This window comes from Mercenaria mercenaria, unplaced genomic scaffold (assembly GCF_021730395.1).
Source record: "Mercenaria mercenaria strain notata unplaced genomic scaffold, MADL_Memer_1 contig_4717, whole genome shotgun sequence".
Classification (NCBI taxonomy): domain Eukaryota; kingdom Metazoa; phylum Mollusca; class Bivalvia; order Venerida; family Veneridae; genus Mercenaria; species Mercenaria mercenaria.
The window spans coordinates 1-18,967 of record NW_026462967.1 but is presented as its reverse complement, the minus strand read 5'-3'; the positions used below and the strand labels follow the sequence as shown (position 1 = coordinate 18,967).

At 35.5% G+C, this 18,967-nt stretch overlaps 1 protein-coding gene across 1 annotated transcript in view; it reads right to left on the bottom strand.

Annotated features, from left to right (window-relative positions):
- Positions 1-18,768, bottom strand: part of LOC123552619 (uncharacterized) — a gene marked incomplete at its 5' end in the record, with an annotated part of 60,604 nt that extends 41,836 nt beyond the window's left edge. Inside the window, 4 exons of the mRNA XM_045342361.2 lie at positions 4,260-4,556; positions 11,922-12,176; positions 14,315-16,726; positions 18,457-18,768. Of these exons, the coding sequence (XP_045198296.2) occupies positions 4,260-4,556; positions 11,922-12,176; positions 14,315-16,726; positions 18,457-18,768 (3,276 nt within the window). The remainder of the gene's footprint in view (positions 1-4,259; positions 4,557-11,921; positions 12,177-14,314; positions 16,727-18,456) is intronic.
- Between the last annotated feature and the right edge of the window lie 199 nt (positions 18,769-18,967).

Sequence of the window (18,967 nt, the reverse complement as noted above, 5' to 3'; positions counted from 1 at the left end):
ACCCAGTTTATGACATCACATGATCCAGTTTCAAACTCGTCTGATTTTTTAAGGATATAAACACTCTGACCAAGTTTCATGACGATTGGAGAAAAAATGTGGCCACTAGAGTGTAAACAAGATTTTTCTTTGATTTGACCTAAAGTCTGTCCCATCCCATCGGTTAACATCAACTTGGATGCACGGTGACAAAACTGGTGCAGCTATCGGTAAAGTAAATACCGTTAGTTAAACTACAAAAAAGTCACCCTCGAGAATTTCAAGGATTTTTCTCTAAGTACTCGAATTGCTAAATGAATGCCACATATATTTTTCCAACGGCAGCTCACTGTTGTAAAAAATCGGCCGCCAGTTTACTCTCTAAAAAGGAGGAGAACATGACTGTTCACGTGAATTACTTGGGGAGCAACTCAAAATGGATTTAGAAATGAATAATCGTCGTTTTGTACTGAAATACCTTGAAAGATCAACAGATTGAACAGTTCGTATATTCAAAACAAATTTCAAATGCAGGGAAGACAAATTTACTCACATGCAACTTTCAAATTCCAAGTTAACTGTATGCTGTATCCCAAGGTCCGATTTAGATTTCTACAAATTATCAATTCCCCATTTATTTTTCCACCGTCCAATCGGAATACAACTTCATTTTTGTTCTATGTCAAACAACTACACTCAGTAAGTGGCCCCGGCACTCTAGATGATATTCAGGCACCAATTGCACCATACATATTAAACAATGCGTTGATTACACCATTTTTCATACGCATGGCTAAAAAAATAACCTGTATTCTACGATTTAAAAATCCTTCCTTCCCATTGAATGTATTTCAAAGAATTATCCTCGGTATATCACCCTTTCCAAAATTAATTTCCATAAAACTACTGCTTTGAAAACACACTACACTTTTCTATCGCGTCCGATTTGAAAGTGACATCACAAGTTACATAAAACTGAATGACGTAGACTTGCCTTAAGTACTGTTCATCTAACCAGTGGCGTACGCTTCAATAAGGCACGGCAGGCCTGGGCCTGCAGATATCCCGGAGAAAACGAACAATAAAAATGCTAAATAAGCAAAAAAAATGGAATGGTAAGGGGACAAGGCTATAGGAGCTTATGATAATCTAAAAACCCGTATTGAACATGTAATTAGAGCTTATTAATTTTATTTCCATGATTGATAAAAACAGATACCATTAGTTTAACTATTATCTCGCTCGTATACCACGGCCGCGCAAAATATCGCCCTGCAACTTTGTTAATGTCGGAAAATAGACATTGCTTGCAGCTTGTAGTTAACACTTTATAAGCGCTTTTTAATCCTGCACTAAATATTTTGGCACCAAATTTGAAAATGGCATCATCGGGTCCGCCTTATCCTGACCAATGAGATAAGAGAGGTGATTAGGGCCTAATTACGACGCATATTAACGAAAAAAGTTTTATTTGCCCACAAAGCAGGCAAAACAAAAATCGATTTCCATTGAAGGGATTTCAATCTGGAATCCTTTTTAGGCGTAAATGGACGCATTACCAAAAGTAGGTCATTTTGTGAAACATGTTTTAATCGGCAAAACACTACACGGTAAAATCCTTCTTTGTTTATAAAAAGAAAATGTTAAAAACATTAGAATGATCCTTAAATCACTTAAACTAGAATTTGTATAATTTGATTTGATACAAAAAGGGGCCACACTTGTAAGTCTGCATTGTTGTGCAAATTTTAAAAAATATGAATACAATCTCATAATTCTAACATTGAAGTTAAATTGAGAGGGCGCCGATGCTGATAGAAAAGATAGTGTATTTAAAAATAAGATGGGATCAACGGCTTCACATCTGAGATACTAGATCTTGACTTAAAGCAAAGCAAAGTTCTCTCCGTCTGCATTCCATCTTCGTTTGAACTTGTGACAACTGATAAAACAAATTTAACGATAAAAAAGCAAAGGTATATGGCTACCCCTTGGAGAATCCTAGAAAAGAGGAAAGAAGAGAAGAAGGAAAAATAATGATTTTTCGAAAAGGCAACATTAGGGCCGCATTCAAAGTGTATGAGGCTGCTTCACGTAGAGCGCTAATTCATATTTATGTTAATTATCTCAAAGATACGAATAATTTTACCTTTTAATTTAACAGGTGAGCTCATAAAAATGTGAAAATAAGGGGTTTATTGTATATACAATGGCAATGGAAAAGATGTTATTAAATGCTTCTAAAACGTCCCAGAATGCAGGAAATGAAGCGCTGAATTTCAAAATATTCAGGGGGAGTATGACCCGCTATTTCCTCTTTAAGCCTGTTCAACAAATACTTATTAACAACGCTTTATTTGTAAACGGCTAACATCCACATAAATAACCTCAAATTATTAAATATAAACAGACACATGTTTGCCATGGTAAGGGTTCGGTCGGAACACCACTTGAGAAAAATGGCTGGATCCGCGCATGATGTCTACGCACGGTGTTCCGGTAGGGCCATCGCCTCATAACGTATGTGAGCTCGAAGCAACGTAAGAACGAGACTACGATGTTTAAAAGTCAAAACCACGAAACTATGATGCTGAAAGTCGAAATCATTTCGTATTTTCACCATCGTGGTTTCGCGGTTCGACTTTTTAGCATCTTAGTTTCGACTTTCCACTATCGTAGTTTCGAGTTTTCATCATCGTAGATTCGAGTTTTCACCATCATACATTCGACTTTTCATCATTGTATTTTGGACTTTTCATCAATGTAGGATCGGCTTTTCATCATCAAAGTCTCGACTTTCAACATCGTGTACCGCCTTCCTGATACCCATGCAAACAGGTTTACGAGGTTGAACGTAATCGTGTTCTTTTGAATATGAAGGATAATTTTTGTACATGCATTAATATGAAATTTTTTTGGTAGATATTTCGACCTTTATAAATTAGACTGAATAGAACTATAAAACATATGTATCTAAAGTCACATTTACGACCAACATTACACATATAGTGGTAATCCGTGTTTTATCTCTCAATGATTTCAAAAAGAGGGCAATCTTTATATAATATAAGGAAAGCAAGTTATAAATCACAAATAAGTAATATTTTTGCAAGAACTTAGGCATAACAGTTACTATCATAATAATTAACTTTCAGACCTCTATTGATACTATAAAAGATCCTCAGTTTTCAATTTGGCAGTGGCTAGGTAGCCGGTTCTACCGGAACCTTTAGTCTAAAGGTCTAGGTAGCCAACTCTATATCTACATATCATACATGAACATAAGTCAATAATCTTAGCTTGATTGGTTCTTATTGTTTGCTTGAACAAAATGATGAGCTCATTATTCTAAGGCAATTGTATTGTAAGATAATTACATATCAAAAGACCTAATTCTAACTGACCGCCGATAATTGACATCTTCTATCAAAAATGATTTACAACATGTAACAAACTACAAAACTTTATTAAAAACTTTATTTTAGGAAGCTATAAACATGCCGATGATGATAAAGACACTCTGATCATTTGTTGACAACTAAACAAAATATCGTCCGATATGATATGAGCGAGTAAATACGGCGAAATAAATAGGTAAATCACGAAAAGATCTTAAATAGATAATCACAAGAAATGTAATTTATTTAACTAAAATAATGATCCTTTATAATACAGTTTATCAAAGCCAGCTACCTTGACTTACATATTCATATATTACATCCCGAAAATAAGCCAATTTATCGTAGCTACTAAAAAATTAGCTAATGAAAGTTCTGCAAAAATGACGTAGGACCTAATAACAATTTTTATCCTACCTTCATTGGTAAAAATGATGTTAACCAGATAGGTGGGACAGACTTTAGTGACCTAGACATCAATATAAACATTCTAACCAAGTTTCATGAAGATAGATAAAAATTGTGGCTTCTAGAGTGTTAATAACAAGATTTTCCTTTGATCTGGCCTACAGACCTTATTTTCACCCTTTATGGCCCAGGTTTGAACTTAACCTAGACATCATCAATCAAGTTTCATAAAGATTGGGTCATAACTGTAGCCTCTAGAGTGTTAACATGACAAATGTTGACGCACGACTGAGGAAGGACGACGCCGGACGCCGGACAATGACCGGTCACAGTAGCTCATTTTGAGCGCATTGTGAATGGCCTATCATAATCCATCTTAGAATAAGATCAAAGTAATTTAATTTCGTGTATTTAACTTGACAAGGTATGCTCTGGATTAGAATACTACTACGAGGGGGAAAAAGATTTTTATACCTTCAACGTAAAGTGTAGCCTTTGACCTTAGACCCTTTGCCGAGACCGAGTATGTGCCTTCATCTTCCTCGGAAACATCTCTAATCTTTAACATATGAGTAGATCCATCATCTATAACTGCATGCTTCTTTGAGGGATATAAACGCTTGTTTGAGGGACAAAAACGCTTATTGCAATAGTACCATTCCACCTCAGTTTGGCTGTTACTGAGTTCACATAAAAATGTGACCGTGCTATGTATGTTCCCTGCCTCTATATCTGAGAGTTCCTTCGTGAACTTCAAGGGTCCATGTGGGTCTGAAAACAAATAAATATATCACATCATGGCAAATGCTGAATAAAAATTGTCTGAACAGGAAAGGTAAAAAATTATACCAAATATTTATACATAATTTTGAAAATGAGCAGTTTCCTAGAGAATAAGAAAATGACAAAACAGGGAACAAATGACAGTATCACGACCAGACAGTTATAAATGCCAACAGACACAACACACATATGCACAAGACAGACAGTCACAATGGAAAACAGTGGAAAGGGACAGGTATACACATGAAGATATGGACAGTTATGAGAAACGCCAGGAGGAACTAGCTTTTAAAAACTGTTTAGCCCCTTGAGTGATCATGCTATAACACAGGACACACTCGATGGCAAAAATAATTTATAAAATAATTTAAAATAATTGTTTTGCTGGCCTTATTAAATAAAAAATACATTATTTTTTAGCAAATTTGATAGGTTTCAAATGTCCAACCAATTCGCACAGGTTCGATCAACGGCGATGTTGAATGTTTACCATGACGATAAGGCAATGTCAAAAGTAATTTCCTTCACCTCTGATTCTGTGATCTGTGTGAAGAATTGTTATTTGAAGACTTGTCAATACTGGTACAGAATCCAGATACAGTTCTGAATCCACATACATCTAGATGATAACTGGTCAGTGCTAGTACTGAATCCAGACACGCCCAGTTTAGAAACTTGTCAATACAGGTACTGAATCCAAATACATTCAGTTTGGTAACTGGCCAGTACCGATAATAAATTAAGAAATGACCGTTTGGAAACTGGTCAGTACTGGTACTAAATCCAAATACAGCCAGTTTAAGAACTAATCACTACTTGCGCGGAATACAGATACACCAGTTTGGAAACTGGCTAGTACAGGTACTTAATCCAAATACACAAAGTTTGGAAACTAACAGACAAATCGTTAGAGTTAAATCCCAAACCAAACGATCATTTAAGCAAACAAATTACACGAGGTCTTTCAATACATGACGCAACTGCCTTAATATTTTTTAAACTAAACAGGTTTATCTTAGATTGCAGGATTCCTAAGGAACAAGTATGAACAGATACTGCATGATGAAATTTTAGTTTATACTAATTTATTTTAGCTCGATTGTGATGAAAGCTTCAAGCTTATTGAAACCACTTCGAGTCCGCTTCCTGGAAAAACCAGTACTGGTGTAATATGAGAAGTCATGGTCGTGACCCCACTGGGGCTCGAACCCACGACCCCTGAATTGAGCGGCCGACACCTTATCCACTAGACCACCGCTCCCCTTGATGAAAAATTTTGAAAACAAAAAGTTAAGGTGACATGCCGTTTCCATATACATATCGTATTGCATAGCGTTAGCTTGAACAGAATAAGATATTTTACAAGGCTGTGCAGATTTCCAACAGTACAATTGTTTTAATAGTGTTTTAAATATTCAGCCTATTTCTAGTGACACTTTTTAAGAGATACATGCAATAGCAAACGTAAATGACAAACTCATAAAGAAGTTTTGCGACAGAAATGAAGCACGCTAACGAACAATTTTGCAGATAACATACAAAGACAGACGGTATTATGGCTACTACTGACGACATTTTGACAGATAAAATATAAATATAAACAGTTATTCTAAAATCTTAGGGCCATAGAATTTCACACTCTTAGGCAGGATTCACAGACATATTCCGTCTTCACTATGCAACAGAAAACCATTGATAATATGGAACAATAACAAATAAATCAATCGATATTTGTTAAAAACTAATGGTTTTGACTATTGACCGGAAAGTCATTCAATTAGTGCTTTGGTTATTACATCGGAAATGAATTTACAAGCTTTTATATTGACTTTGTGTATAGACAGTTCAATAGCTCAAACTATAAACCGGTCATTTATTTTATAAGTTATGTAATAGCAACGGTTGAAGTATATTGAATGATCCTGGTATTACAAGTAAGCATCACAAGTAACACGCAGATTTGTCTAGTGCCCATATTTCAAACTAGGATTTAAGATGACGCATTTACACATCTTAACATTTGCTCTGATTTTGCATATAGAAAATTGTTTTTACAAATAACTATTTTACGAATGTTGCCTAAAGCTTTCTGACCACAATGTTGTCTAAAATACATTAAGCATAATCAATGGTGGATAAAACCACAATAAAAACAGATGATTATATCAGCTCTTGTATATCAGGTAATTAGGCAACATTTGAAAGCCACCCCTCCAGAAAATTAGAAAAAGGTAATAAAATTATGTTTAAAAATTACTGTTATGTTTGGGTAATATATGAAACTGCTCCCGGAGATTATTGACAATGGTGGCGAACTCGTGAATTGTTTTGTATCCATCTGGCATCCACGGGATAAATTAATAATTTAAAGTTATATAGCAGTTTAACTTTTATAAACTTTAGCACAACTACCGAGAATGCTTTTTGTTTGTTTTGGGTTTAACGCCGTTTTTCAACAGTATTTCAGTTATGTAATGATGGGCAGTTAACTATGGTGGCTGATTTCTGCCATTTCGTGTGTTCGTGTTGGCGGGGCGAAATGTCGAAGTAACGAAAACACGAAATGTCGAAGTAATGCTTATTTGTCATGTACACGAAGTAACGAAATATTGAAGGCGAAATAACGAAATTTCAGAGGTGAACACACGAACTTTTGTATTTATTACTTGTTGTATCGGCGGGGATTAGAACTTCGTGTTGTCGCCCTTCTTTGGTCGCGTCTTCGTGTATTCACCTCGAAAGGCGAAATGCAAACACACGACAACTGAGCTGTTTTCGACCTTTCGTTACTTCGACCCGCCGACACGAACACACTGAAAATGTTTCGTGTACACGTGTTTCCTTTTGAAGACAATCAAGGTATCATTGTTATTCACTGTGTGATTCACTTATTTTTCATTAGAGATAGCAAGAAAACGTAATAATAATTTTGCTGCTCATTGTTTTCAACTTGCATTGGTGGATACATTCGTTATCCAGAAATCGTCGATTCTGTGACGGGTCTCTTCAACAGGGATGGGGTGCACTAGTCTTATTTCGGAAATATTTTGTTTTTATTCATTCTGCAACACAAACTTCAGTCCTCTTTAGCAGTAAATTATTAAGGAACAGTTTCTCAGACAGGGTTGGTTCGCTATACTAGTGGCGGTTGTCAAGAATTTTCCACGTTGTTCCAAATTCTCGACATGAGGCGGTTAGGTCAGCCTCCACCAGTATATCTTAACGTTGTGTAATAAGAAGTTTGTTTGTTTCAAGTATACTGTAGGCCTCTGTTCACAGGGCCTCCACATCTGCATTGTAAACATATACTTTATATAATATGTATTTGTACATTGACATTTATGTGAAGCTGTGACCAATCTGCCAATCATTAATTAAAACGAAATTAGATATTAATTGCTTGCTTTAGTAAAATTGTAAATAGCAAAAGTAATATATTCATACTACTGTCTCGAGTTTTTTTTAGTATTATTAATTTCTGTGCCACGCTATCTTCAGTAAGGTGTTTTTTAATTATTACCATTCAAAACCGTTTATTGAAGGAGCTCTTATCCGGTTTTAAGGACCCGTTTAAGTTTATGTCTTGTTGATATGTTAATATATTTGTTGCGATTTAATCTCCTTTTGGGTCCTTTCAGTTCTGCACATGGAAGAAGAAGGTCGTTTGCAAATAGATGCCAGGGTTGATTTTGCTTCTAATCGAAGGAATCCTCGATTGTTTATGCTTGATGTTTGTTATCAACATTCGCTGGGGAAACCACATAATTACCTGCATAAATTTGCAACACATATTACCAATATAATAATTCATATAACCTTCGAATATCGACTTGCTCTTTCACCTCTCGTTTAAGTGTACACCTTCCAGTAACACACAAATAAGCACCTCAATACTCCAGGATTAAATTGTAGCAGGTTACAAAACAAATAGTCATTATGGTAACTGCAAAGTATAACAGAAAAGCTATTAATCAATTTAATGTTAAAGTCATTCGGTAATTACGCAGACATATCCATAAATACAAATTATATCAAAAATAAGCAAATAATATCAGTCTACCTCCCTGCTATATAAACTGCAAAACTGATAAGATTTAAATCACTCAACAAATATCTCAAAATACTATTTAAGTATTCCTTCACAATATCTAGATGCGCATGGAATAATTACGTCCATATATTAAACATCAGCAAGTATAAACAATCGAGGGTTCCTTCGATTAGAGGCAAAATCAACCCTGACATCTGTTTGCAAACGACCTTCTTCTTCAATGTGCAGAACTGAAAGAACCCAAATGGACATTAAATCGCAACTAGTATATTAATATACCAACAAGACGTAAGCTTAAACGGGTCCTTACAACTGGATAAGAGCTCCTTCAGTAAACGGGTTTGAATGGTAATCATTAAAAACACAATAAAATATTTACACAATGACATCTTTTATGGAATATTAATCATTATCTTTCATAAATGTAGGACAAATATTATTTTATAAATAGTAAAACACATTATTTAGATAGCATTCAAAGCTTAGGACGGCGAAATGATGCCCCGTAAGACTGACAGAAGCGTAATGTTATGCGCATGTCTACCGGAAGGCTAATACACGGAATGACGAAAATGCACATTTTCATGTGGTCGAAGACACGAACAAATGAAAGGTCGAAAACTGCTTATTTGTCGTGCCTTTCGACTTTCGAGGCAAATACACGAAGACACGACAAAAGAAGGGCGACAACACGAAGTTTTTATACCCGCCGATATGAAAAGTAATAAATTCAAAAGTTCGTGTGTTCGCCTCTGAAATTTCGTTATTTCGCCTTCAATGTTTTCTTACTTCGTGTTTTCGCCTCGAAAATCGAAAGGCGAGCACATGAGAAATAAGCATTATTTCGAAATTTCGTGTTTGTGTGTCGTCGACATTTTGACCCGCCGACAAATAAGCATTAGTCACTTCGACATTTTGCCTCGCCGACACGAACACACGAAATGGCAGAAATAAGCCACCATAGTTAACTAACCAGTGTTCCTGGATTCTTTACCAGTATAAACCTGTTCTCCTCGAGTAACTGTCAACTTTCCCACATGAATCAGAGGTAGACGACGATTTGTTTCAGACACAGTGTCTTTTATCAAATCGTCACGGATAACGTAAATAAAATCTGGAAAGTAGATCCCTCGAAAGCACCGAGAACAAGGCAAATAGTGAAAATTGCAGACTCGGTTTGATTGAGTCTGTTCATGGGCAATAATGGAAAAAGCAACACTGCCCACGCCCCCTAGCACCGGCTTAAGCAGTATTCAATCTTCTAATCTAAATGAGTTGAAATCAATGATCCCGAAGGACCAGAAAATATAACAACACTGAGATGAAGTCGGGGCGACTTTTTACGGCCGCCACACAGCACTTAACACCCGCTGTTGTGAAGTAAATAAAATCTGGAAAGTAGATCCCTCGAAAGCACCGAGAACAAGGCAAATAGTGAAAATTGCAGACTCGGTTTGATTGAGTCTGTTCATGGGCAATAATGTAAAAAGCAACACTGCCCACGCCCCCTAGCACCGGCTTAAGCAGTATTCAATCTTCAAATCTAAATGAGTTGAAATCAATGATCCCGAAGGACCAGAAAATATAACAACACTGAGATGAAGTCGGGGCGACTTTTTACGGCCGCCACACAGCACTTAACACCCGCTGTTGTGAAGTAAATAAAATCTGGAAAGTAGATCCCTCGAAAGCACCGAGAACAAGGCAAATAGTGAAAATTGCAGACTCGGTTTGATTGAGTCTGTTCATGGGCAATAATGGAAAAAGCAACACTCCCCACGCCCCCTAGCAAGCCTAGCCCCGGGGACCGAACTCACAACGCCGCTATCCGTAGATATGCGCTCTCCCTATGCAATGAACTAAGCGGGCATGCGGCTATGATGCAATTTTATATTGCTTGCCCAACAAAGACATCTCTGTTTTATGTGTGCAATGTGTACGAGGTTTTCAATTTATCTCACCATGCTTTTAAGATATTTTCCCTAACAATGCATGCAATTAAAATTATATGAGATGCAAAGTTATATGCGGGAAAAGAAATAGTTATCATTTCCTTTATAGAACACTGAAATTGAGCACTGCTCACTCGTAAGATGTGATTATTGTTTGAAGCTGACTTAAAATAAGAATATACTAACCATTGTTTGGGTCACTTTTGCGTCACAAAAAAAATCTCCTGTCTAATAATACACCAATTTTCGCTTCTAATTCAGTTATGAAGTCAGTTCTTTCACCACGTGCAATAAATAATTAGTAGAATTTATCTATTTATACTCTAGTGGATGTGAATTGTTTCATCACGTTTCTACTGGTGACAATTTCTAGCGTAGTTATAAGGCACGTTCTTACTGTTAATGTGATACCGGGTACTGTGATTCCAAACCAGGTAGAAACAAGCAGCTATACTCGTACATCAAAGTACAATAACACTGAGTTGTATTTTAAGTCCCATTGAAGTCGTATTGATACTGACCCGGTCACAAAGGCAATAATTCGAATAACAATTTAAGTCCTCTTTGTTCCAAACAAAAAAACCAATGGTCATTATATTTGTTGAGTGCGTTGTAATTTAAAAGTTGTTGAAAGGAATAAACCAACCCAAATAAAACAGAAAAAAATGGAAATCCACCTAGGATAATTGTTGTTGTGAAAAAGGAAATTGACATGCGTATTATTTATGGATTTGCATTGAACAGTGATAAAAACAAGGACAGGGATCCAATAGATATAAAAACGTTCCCAGAAAGCAGCCCCCAAAAAAGCATTCCGCATAACAGCTTATATATGTAGAGTTGTGACAATGACAAACACATGCACAAAACTATTTTAAATAGACAAGGCCAAACAAACACAGAAGGACACTGCTTTGGAAGAGTCAATGGCAATAAAATCACTAGTGAGTTCAAACCTGTTATCTTTTCTTCTACGCACTATGTTTTCTAACACTTTACACCATAAATGACACAGGCGTGATATTAGTTGAGAATTATATGGAGCGGACTGACGCGAGACAAAAAGCTGCAATCTTTCAATGCTTCAAATTGCGTCGATCATCGTTTTTAAAGACATTTCTTCATGAACATTGTGACCAGAAGTATCTTCTTGAACATTGTCACCAGGAGTAAGCCAGCCTCCATATTATGTTATAATAACTTCAAACTTGGAGTCCCCAAAAATCAATGCTGTATACAATGTATATATATTTATATTTTAGCTCCATTAACTTCACAGTAGTTTAAACAAATTTTGTTGCAGATCAAGTTACCAGCACGTCAAATCCAAAATAAACCGGTATATTTTACCTTCGATCTTGACAAAACATTCTGTTATAAAAGTGCCATATGCACATGTGTATTTGCCAGCATCCTCCACTGTAACACCATCCACTACAAGTTTATGTAGTTTCCCGTCTGAAGATATTGTTTTCCTAGCATCTTGTGTGATTGATTCATCATCTTTTAGCCACATTACTGATGAATTAGGCTTGGTAATTTTACACTCCAAAATCAAAGTTTCATCGACTGTGACAGTCCTGTTTGATAAAGGCTGAATAAAATCTGTAATACATTTATATATTGTCAAAGAATTTCAGTCATCCAGAGTTTAAACGATAAGAATACATGTTATTTTCAAATCATGAATTAAAAGTGTGGGATATCAATACACCGATTTATTAAACAAATTATCAACTTAGAACCAAATGAACGAATAACAAAATTTTACAAATTTGCTAACTAGTTGAAGCTTTTTATCAAGACTTGTTCCGAATTTGGACCGAAATCATTTAGTACCTCCTAATTCACGTGATGAAATATTTGTAAACAAACGAAATACTACTTTTCGTGACATGAATTTTTAAAGAGGAGTATTTGTAGGAGTATACGTATTGTGAACATATGCAGCACATCTTCAGAAAAAATATTTGTCATTTATTAAATGATTTAAAGTTTAACTCGCTGCAACATGTATACCATTTGAAACGAAATGAATTAACATAATGGTGCTTTAGCAACTGTATTAAATGTGTTTATGTGGAACATCATATCAAAATGGCAAATATTTTACATGATTTATCCTTAATTCCGGCATAAGAAACATCAAAAATTAAATAGCAGGAAGAAGAATATAACCTGATTCAATTTAAGTATATCAATCGATCAGTCACATACAAAAAAGAGTTATATTATGCTTCGTGCTATTTACTTTTTAAGGCTTCAGAAGCATTTTTGTATGGATGTATGAATCATCTCTTTATTTTGTTTTCTTAAGGTTCAGTATTAGACATTTCAGGGATGCTAGAGCTAAATATAGAGCAGTTTAAATACAACATCTCGCAATCTGCATGAATCTTCATAACTAAGCATTATTGACCTTTCTCGAGATTATCCAGAAGCATAGCATGGTTGTTAAATAGGTCGTGTATACTAGCAACACAACAAAATCCATAAAATGGTGTTTTATCGTGCACTGCTTCTTTTCTTGGAAAACTTGAAAATGCCTGAGAAACAATAAAACATAATAACGTTCCTGCCTTTCAATTTCATTTATACAGGTCTGTCTCAAAATTAAACTACATGGCGATTTTTAAAAGCATATATACATTTTTACAAAAGAAATATGTATGAGTTTAACGGTTTCATAGGGACAAACATTCTGACCATGCCTCAAACAGGTAGATCATTAACTAAGTTTTTTTCAATGAATTCACCTAGTGACATTGATTTTTACCCAAGAGACCCAGTTTTAAATTTATCCTCGATTTTAAACAAAAAACAATCTGATCAAGTCCCATGAAGATCAGATAGTAAATTTGGCATCTAGGGTATTAACAAAGTCATACTATGACTTGGCCTAGTGTCCTACCTAGATATTCCAGTTTTCAATATGACCTTGCCTTTATCAAGACAAACAAGGTTTTATGAAGAAATAGAACATACTACCTCTAGAGTGTTATCAATGCTCTTTCTTTAAACTAGTGACCTAACTTTTGATCTCAGTTATCCCACTTTTTAACTTGTTCCAAGAATACAAACATTTTTTTATAATGTTAAAAATGTGACCTCAAGTGTCAACAAGATTTTGTATGATTTAACCAGGTGACTTAGCTTTTTATCTTAAATAACCCAATTATGTACTTCGTCAAGATTTTATAGCGATTAAGATTATGACAAAGATTTATGATGATCAAGTAGAAGATAATGCCTCTAGAAAGATTACAGGGTTCTTCTATGATTTAACATACATTGCAGTTACATAGTTTGAGACACAGGCAATCCAGTTTTGAACTAGAAGTAATAATGTAATAATTCATAGAAACAAACATTTTGACAAAGCTCTAAATGATAACATAGAAAATGTGGACAACTGAGTTTTAATAATGTTCTTCTATAAATTGACAAATGACGTAATGTCTGACCTCAGGTTGCACAGTTTTAAACTTGAAATAGATTTGACACAGTTTTATGAAGATCAAGTAGGAATAAAGCTTCTTGAGCGTTAACAAGGTTTTACTATGATTTGATCTTATGACCTTGTTTTTTATCTCAGTTATAACAGTGGACTTCATAGAGACAATTATTCTTACAAAGTTTTATGAAGATCACACCTCCCGGTGGTAAATTAAGGAAGTGTAGTGTTTTGAGCTCTCACGTTACCATAGGCTACAGCATATGAAATAAATAGATAAAATTAATACCTATTTCTAGTTTTTCCAGTTTCCTAACATATTCATCTTTAGTGTTTCTGATTTCATCCCAGTAAATGCTAACTTTTGGACATTTCTTTATAGCGTCAACTAATAGGTCCAATGTCGCTTTCTCGGCAGATCTATTCTTCCACTTCAGAAGCATTTGATAGATTTGCATCTCAATTTGTTGGTGCTGTTCTTTGATATGGTCTATCTCGGCTTCTGCAATTCCAAGTTGAGGTCCAAGAAGTCTCCAGTTTGTACCGATTGCTACCTGAGACAACCGATTCAGAGTCTTGATTGTTACTTGCATTTTTGGATACATTTCACTTGTGAATTCCATTGTCCACTCTTCTTTTGCTCTTTTGAGATCAAAGTTATCATGAGTAATGTTATCAGGACAAAGCATATCGTCCTTTTCTTTGAAATCATTTAGCTCACTGCTTCCTTCTTGGCCATGATCTATGTGGTTGCATCTGTAAGCCTCAATAAAGGGTTTGTCTTTTTCTGACAGATGATACTTCAATCTTCTGAATTCATTGAGTGCAACTGCTTCAACGAAACGTCTAAACTCGTCGGCGGGATGAGTTTCAACTGGACTGGACTTAAGATTTATCACTCTAAGTTCAATTGTTTTACTGTCTTTTCTATGCTCTAAAATCCCTGCATGGTCTTTTATGAGTTTGAAAACACATAAATTTTCAAATAGCAGCCTTTTCTTACCACACTTTAAAACAGGCCAAGTTCCAAGTGCCGCAGCTAGGGCTTTAAGGAAGGTCAGATGTACAATCGATGATTTATCAAACTTCATCAAATATCGAACTTTTGACTGAGATTTTCTATCTAGAAAAGACACCAATTCTTCTTTCGAGCTGTGATCCTTCAGTAAACTTGGAACAATAAACCAATCTTTCTTTTTCTTTCCTCCAGACTTTGTATCGTATTCAGCTACTTCTGATATAATGTTCTGTTTCTGTAAGAATCCAATGATGACACCTTCATGCTCCACAAAATCCGGCCTGTTGGACCAAACCTTGTTAATAAGTTGACGCGTTAGTCGGCCTTCTTTTGACAAAACTTTCCTAAGGGAACGGATGTCAGGGTCATTTTTGTAAAACTGTTCTGAAGTAATAATGCATTTAAAAGCATCTATTAAGAATTTTGGATCCAAACAAACGAAGTCTGATAACTGGTCTTCATCGTAGAAAAATAATGAGCCTTTTTCGTGATGATAATGAAGGAACAGTTTTAGTTGTTCTTCATCAAACAGAGGATACTCATTGCGCTTGTCTAATTCGACAACATCTTGAAATGAGATAATAGGTGTTTTCTGTCCTCGTAGAACTTTTTCTAGTTGCATCCAGCGCGCTGGGATCTCGACAGGGTGAACTTGCTCTTCATGCTTTTTAAAGATAAATCCAATGAGATCTGCGATGCCAGGATCTGACATATCATGATTATCCACAGCAAAGTCTTCCTTCTCGATATGGTTGATAAGTTCAGTATCATCAAACAAAAGTCTTATATTTTCGAAATATTCTTTCCATAATCGGTCATTTCCCAGAAGCTTGTCTTTATGCGTACCAACCAGTATAACTCGTGGGTCAGATCCAGCATATGCATGAATAGATTCCATCCAAAATCTCGCAAAATGTTCCATATTTCTATCGCCAGTTTCTCCAGGAAACTCTTCGTCTAATACTATTGTATCCAAAGGTTTCGTTAAGTCAAAAACCAAAAGGTATAAAGCTTTTCTGCTATGAAACAATGCATGGGTAGCATAAAATATGTACTGACCCCCAAAGTCCCAAATATCAAAGAATTTTTCAGGGCTGTCCTTTTGAACTTCTACTACGTTAGAAAATGTTGCCATCTCACCAGAAGACAGTGCCATAAGTTTTTCCTCGTTGACTTGAGGTGTTTGCAGTGATACAGGCTGGACAAAATTCCCCGTATCGTTGAATTTGTTTGCAACAACTTCAACAGAGACGTTGGGGCTTATCTCAATTGGCTGCGGTTGATCTTGTGAAGTTTCTTGTTCGGGCATGGTTTGATCCAAAAAATCATATGTCAAGTTTTCTTCTAAATCTGTTTCACCTTTATCTGATTTTATTGTTTGTTCTATTGAACGTGCAACTGATGCAGCTCGACTAACAAACTCATGGTTTTCATTTTCAGAAGATACAAATGTATGGGCTCCATCGTCTGATGTCTGACATTTGTATCTGTTGATTTCTATACCATTTGTAGTGGTCACGCCTTCACAAGTTTTACCAATCAATCTGTTTGCTAATGAAGTTTTACCCTGGGCGTAGTTACCAATGATATTTATGCGAAGTGTGTTTTCTTTTTCCTTTCCTTTACGAATTGCTTTTTTATATAACAACAACTTGTAAGGATCATAAGCCACTTCATCAGGAACTAGAAGAAGATAAAATGAAATAGAAAATTTAAAAGTGTATTGTTTGTTCACTGGGTTGATATTAATATAAGAAATATTTTCTGAGCAAAGTCGTACATTGTGAAGATGTCAACACTGTATGACGTTTGCCTCATGGAAATGACTCGTAGAAATGTAAGTTCCAAAAAGGAACATTTAACTCAGAATAACATTTGCATGTTCACAGCATGTTAGTTTTATTCGACGAAAGCTGTAGGAGGAACGACAGGGTGTACAGAAGATGTTGTAATATTTCAAAGTCCAAAGACAAAATTTTATAACAGTAATCAACTATAAAAGTCTCGTCAATATGCACATATCCACTTCATGTTTATTATGCTTACTCATTTTCATTTCAGTTGGATGATCGTATTACGGGTGTTGTTGCTTCACGAGATGAACTGATCAAATTAGCTGAATGTAAGCCTTTTTCATGCAATGCTGTAGAAAACATTAAAGATCACTTAATCATAAAGGTACGCCGTTTGCTTTTTCTTGCAACACAAATGTGTGCAATATTTTTATCAGTAACTCCATATGCTTGAATTTGGATACTTCGTACACCGCCCTTTACTTGAAATCCTCGGTCCCGGCCAACTAGTATATAATGTATATTTTTCGAACTACTAACAACACGAACTAATTTTGCTTGTCCCGTCGAGATCTTGTATATTATGTATTTACATAGCATTTGTGATCTAATATATGCTCAATCGAAGGTTCGTCTTGATTAAAAAAAGAAGATAACATGCTCAGAATATAGTATACATATATACACTCAACAAAATTCCTAATCGGTCAGTTTGTATTGTATTACTATTTTGTTAATAATGCATGTATTTAAAAGAAATTTCACATACCGACATTTGAATAGGTGATGCAGCTAATAATGGGATTTTCATTTTTGGCCGACTCACGGCCAACGTATCCGCTTTGGGCGTTTTGACCAATATAGTATATTTTGAACGTGCAGAGCACCTGCACTAACATGCATGAGTTAATGAACACTTTTGTTATAACTGACGAAAGCCCTTCTAGAAAAACACAAATCATCGTGAAATTGACACAAAAGCAACGCGCACGGGCTGTCAGGATTTTACAATAAAATTCAAAATCGGTCACTGCTGTGAATTGTACTTAGGTTAAATTTTGTCAAAAGAGCGCGGATGGTAGATAACCAACGATTGAATGTTCTTGTAAACGGAAATAAGGTTATAAATGAAAATAACCATCAAAGTAACAGGGACAAACAAATTGTATCAAAATTATTTTGAACTTGCAAAAATAATTACACAAATGTTGTAAATGTGTCCCGGCTAGCAACACTCCGACACCTCGAACGCGTTGTTCTTGTGTAAATTTCCCCGTGATATGTGTTTTCAAGTAGGACTTGAATCAGTAATGCCAAAAGTGTAAACGAAAACGTGCATGTTGGTACACATGCCCTGCACGTGCAAAATATGCAATTTTGGTCAAAACGCCTATTGCGGTTACGATGGCCGTGAGTTATCAAAATAGAATAAAAATTAGCTGCAATACATATTCTAATGTCAGTATGTGACATTTCGTGTGAAAACATGCATTATTAACAAAATAGTAATACTAGTATATAATAATAGTAGTATATATATATATAGCTCTATTATTTTTACAGACCTTCATACACACTTAAAGAAAATTCATTATTTATATCAATATTCTTTATTCGTACCTTCTGAATTTCCACCTTCATCACGTTCACTAACGCTTTCGTTATCTTTCACGGCTGCTTGTAAGTCAGCAAGAATTTCTTTCGGTGTTTTTTTCGTATTTATTCCGTGTTTGCCAAGAGCTGGTGTTACTGCGGGATCGCAGATATTATGGCTTTTACTACACTTATTTCCAGATCCACACATACCTTTTACGTAACTCAGGCAAATATGTATGTAAGGACAGGATCCATCTTTTTCACAACCTTTACCATTGTATCTGTAGCATATCTCTGGAACAGATGACTTTAACCTTCTCTCATCCACACTCTCAGCTGAAAGAAAATAATCTATTATGATTTTTTTCATTATCAAATGAATGCTATAAGATTCTTTCCCTGGTTGTAGGTACAGATGGGAATATCCGGTCTCGAGGGTAACTGTTTAGGCGGTAACGAGGCTCCTTGCCGAGTTACCGCCTAAACAGTTACCCGAGAGCCGGATATTTCCATCTGCACCTATAACAAGTGACAG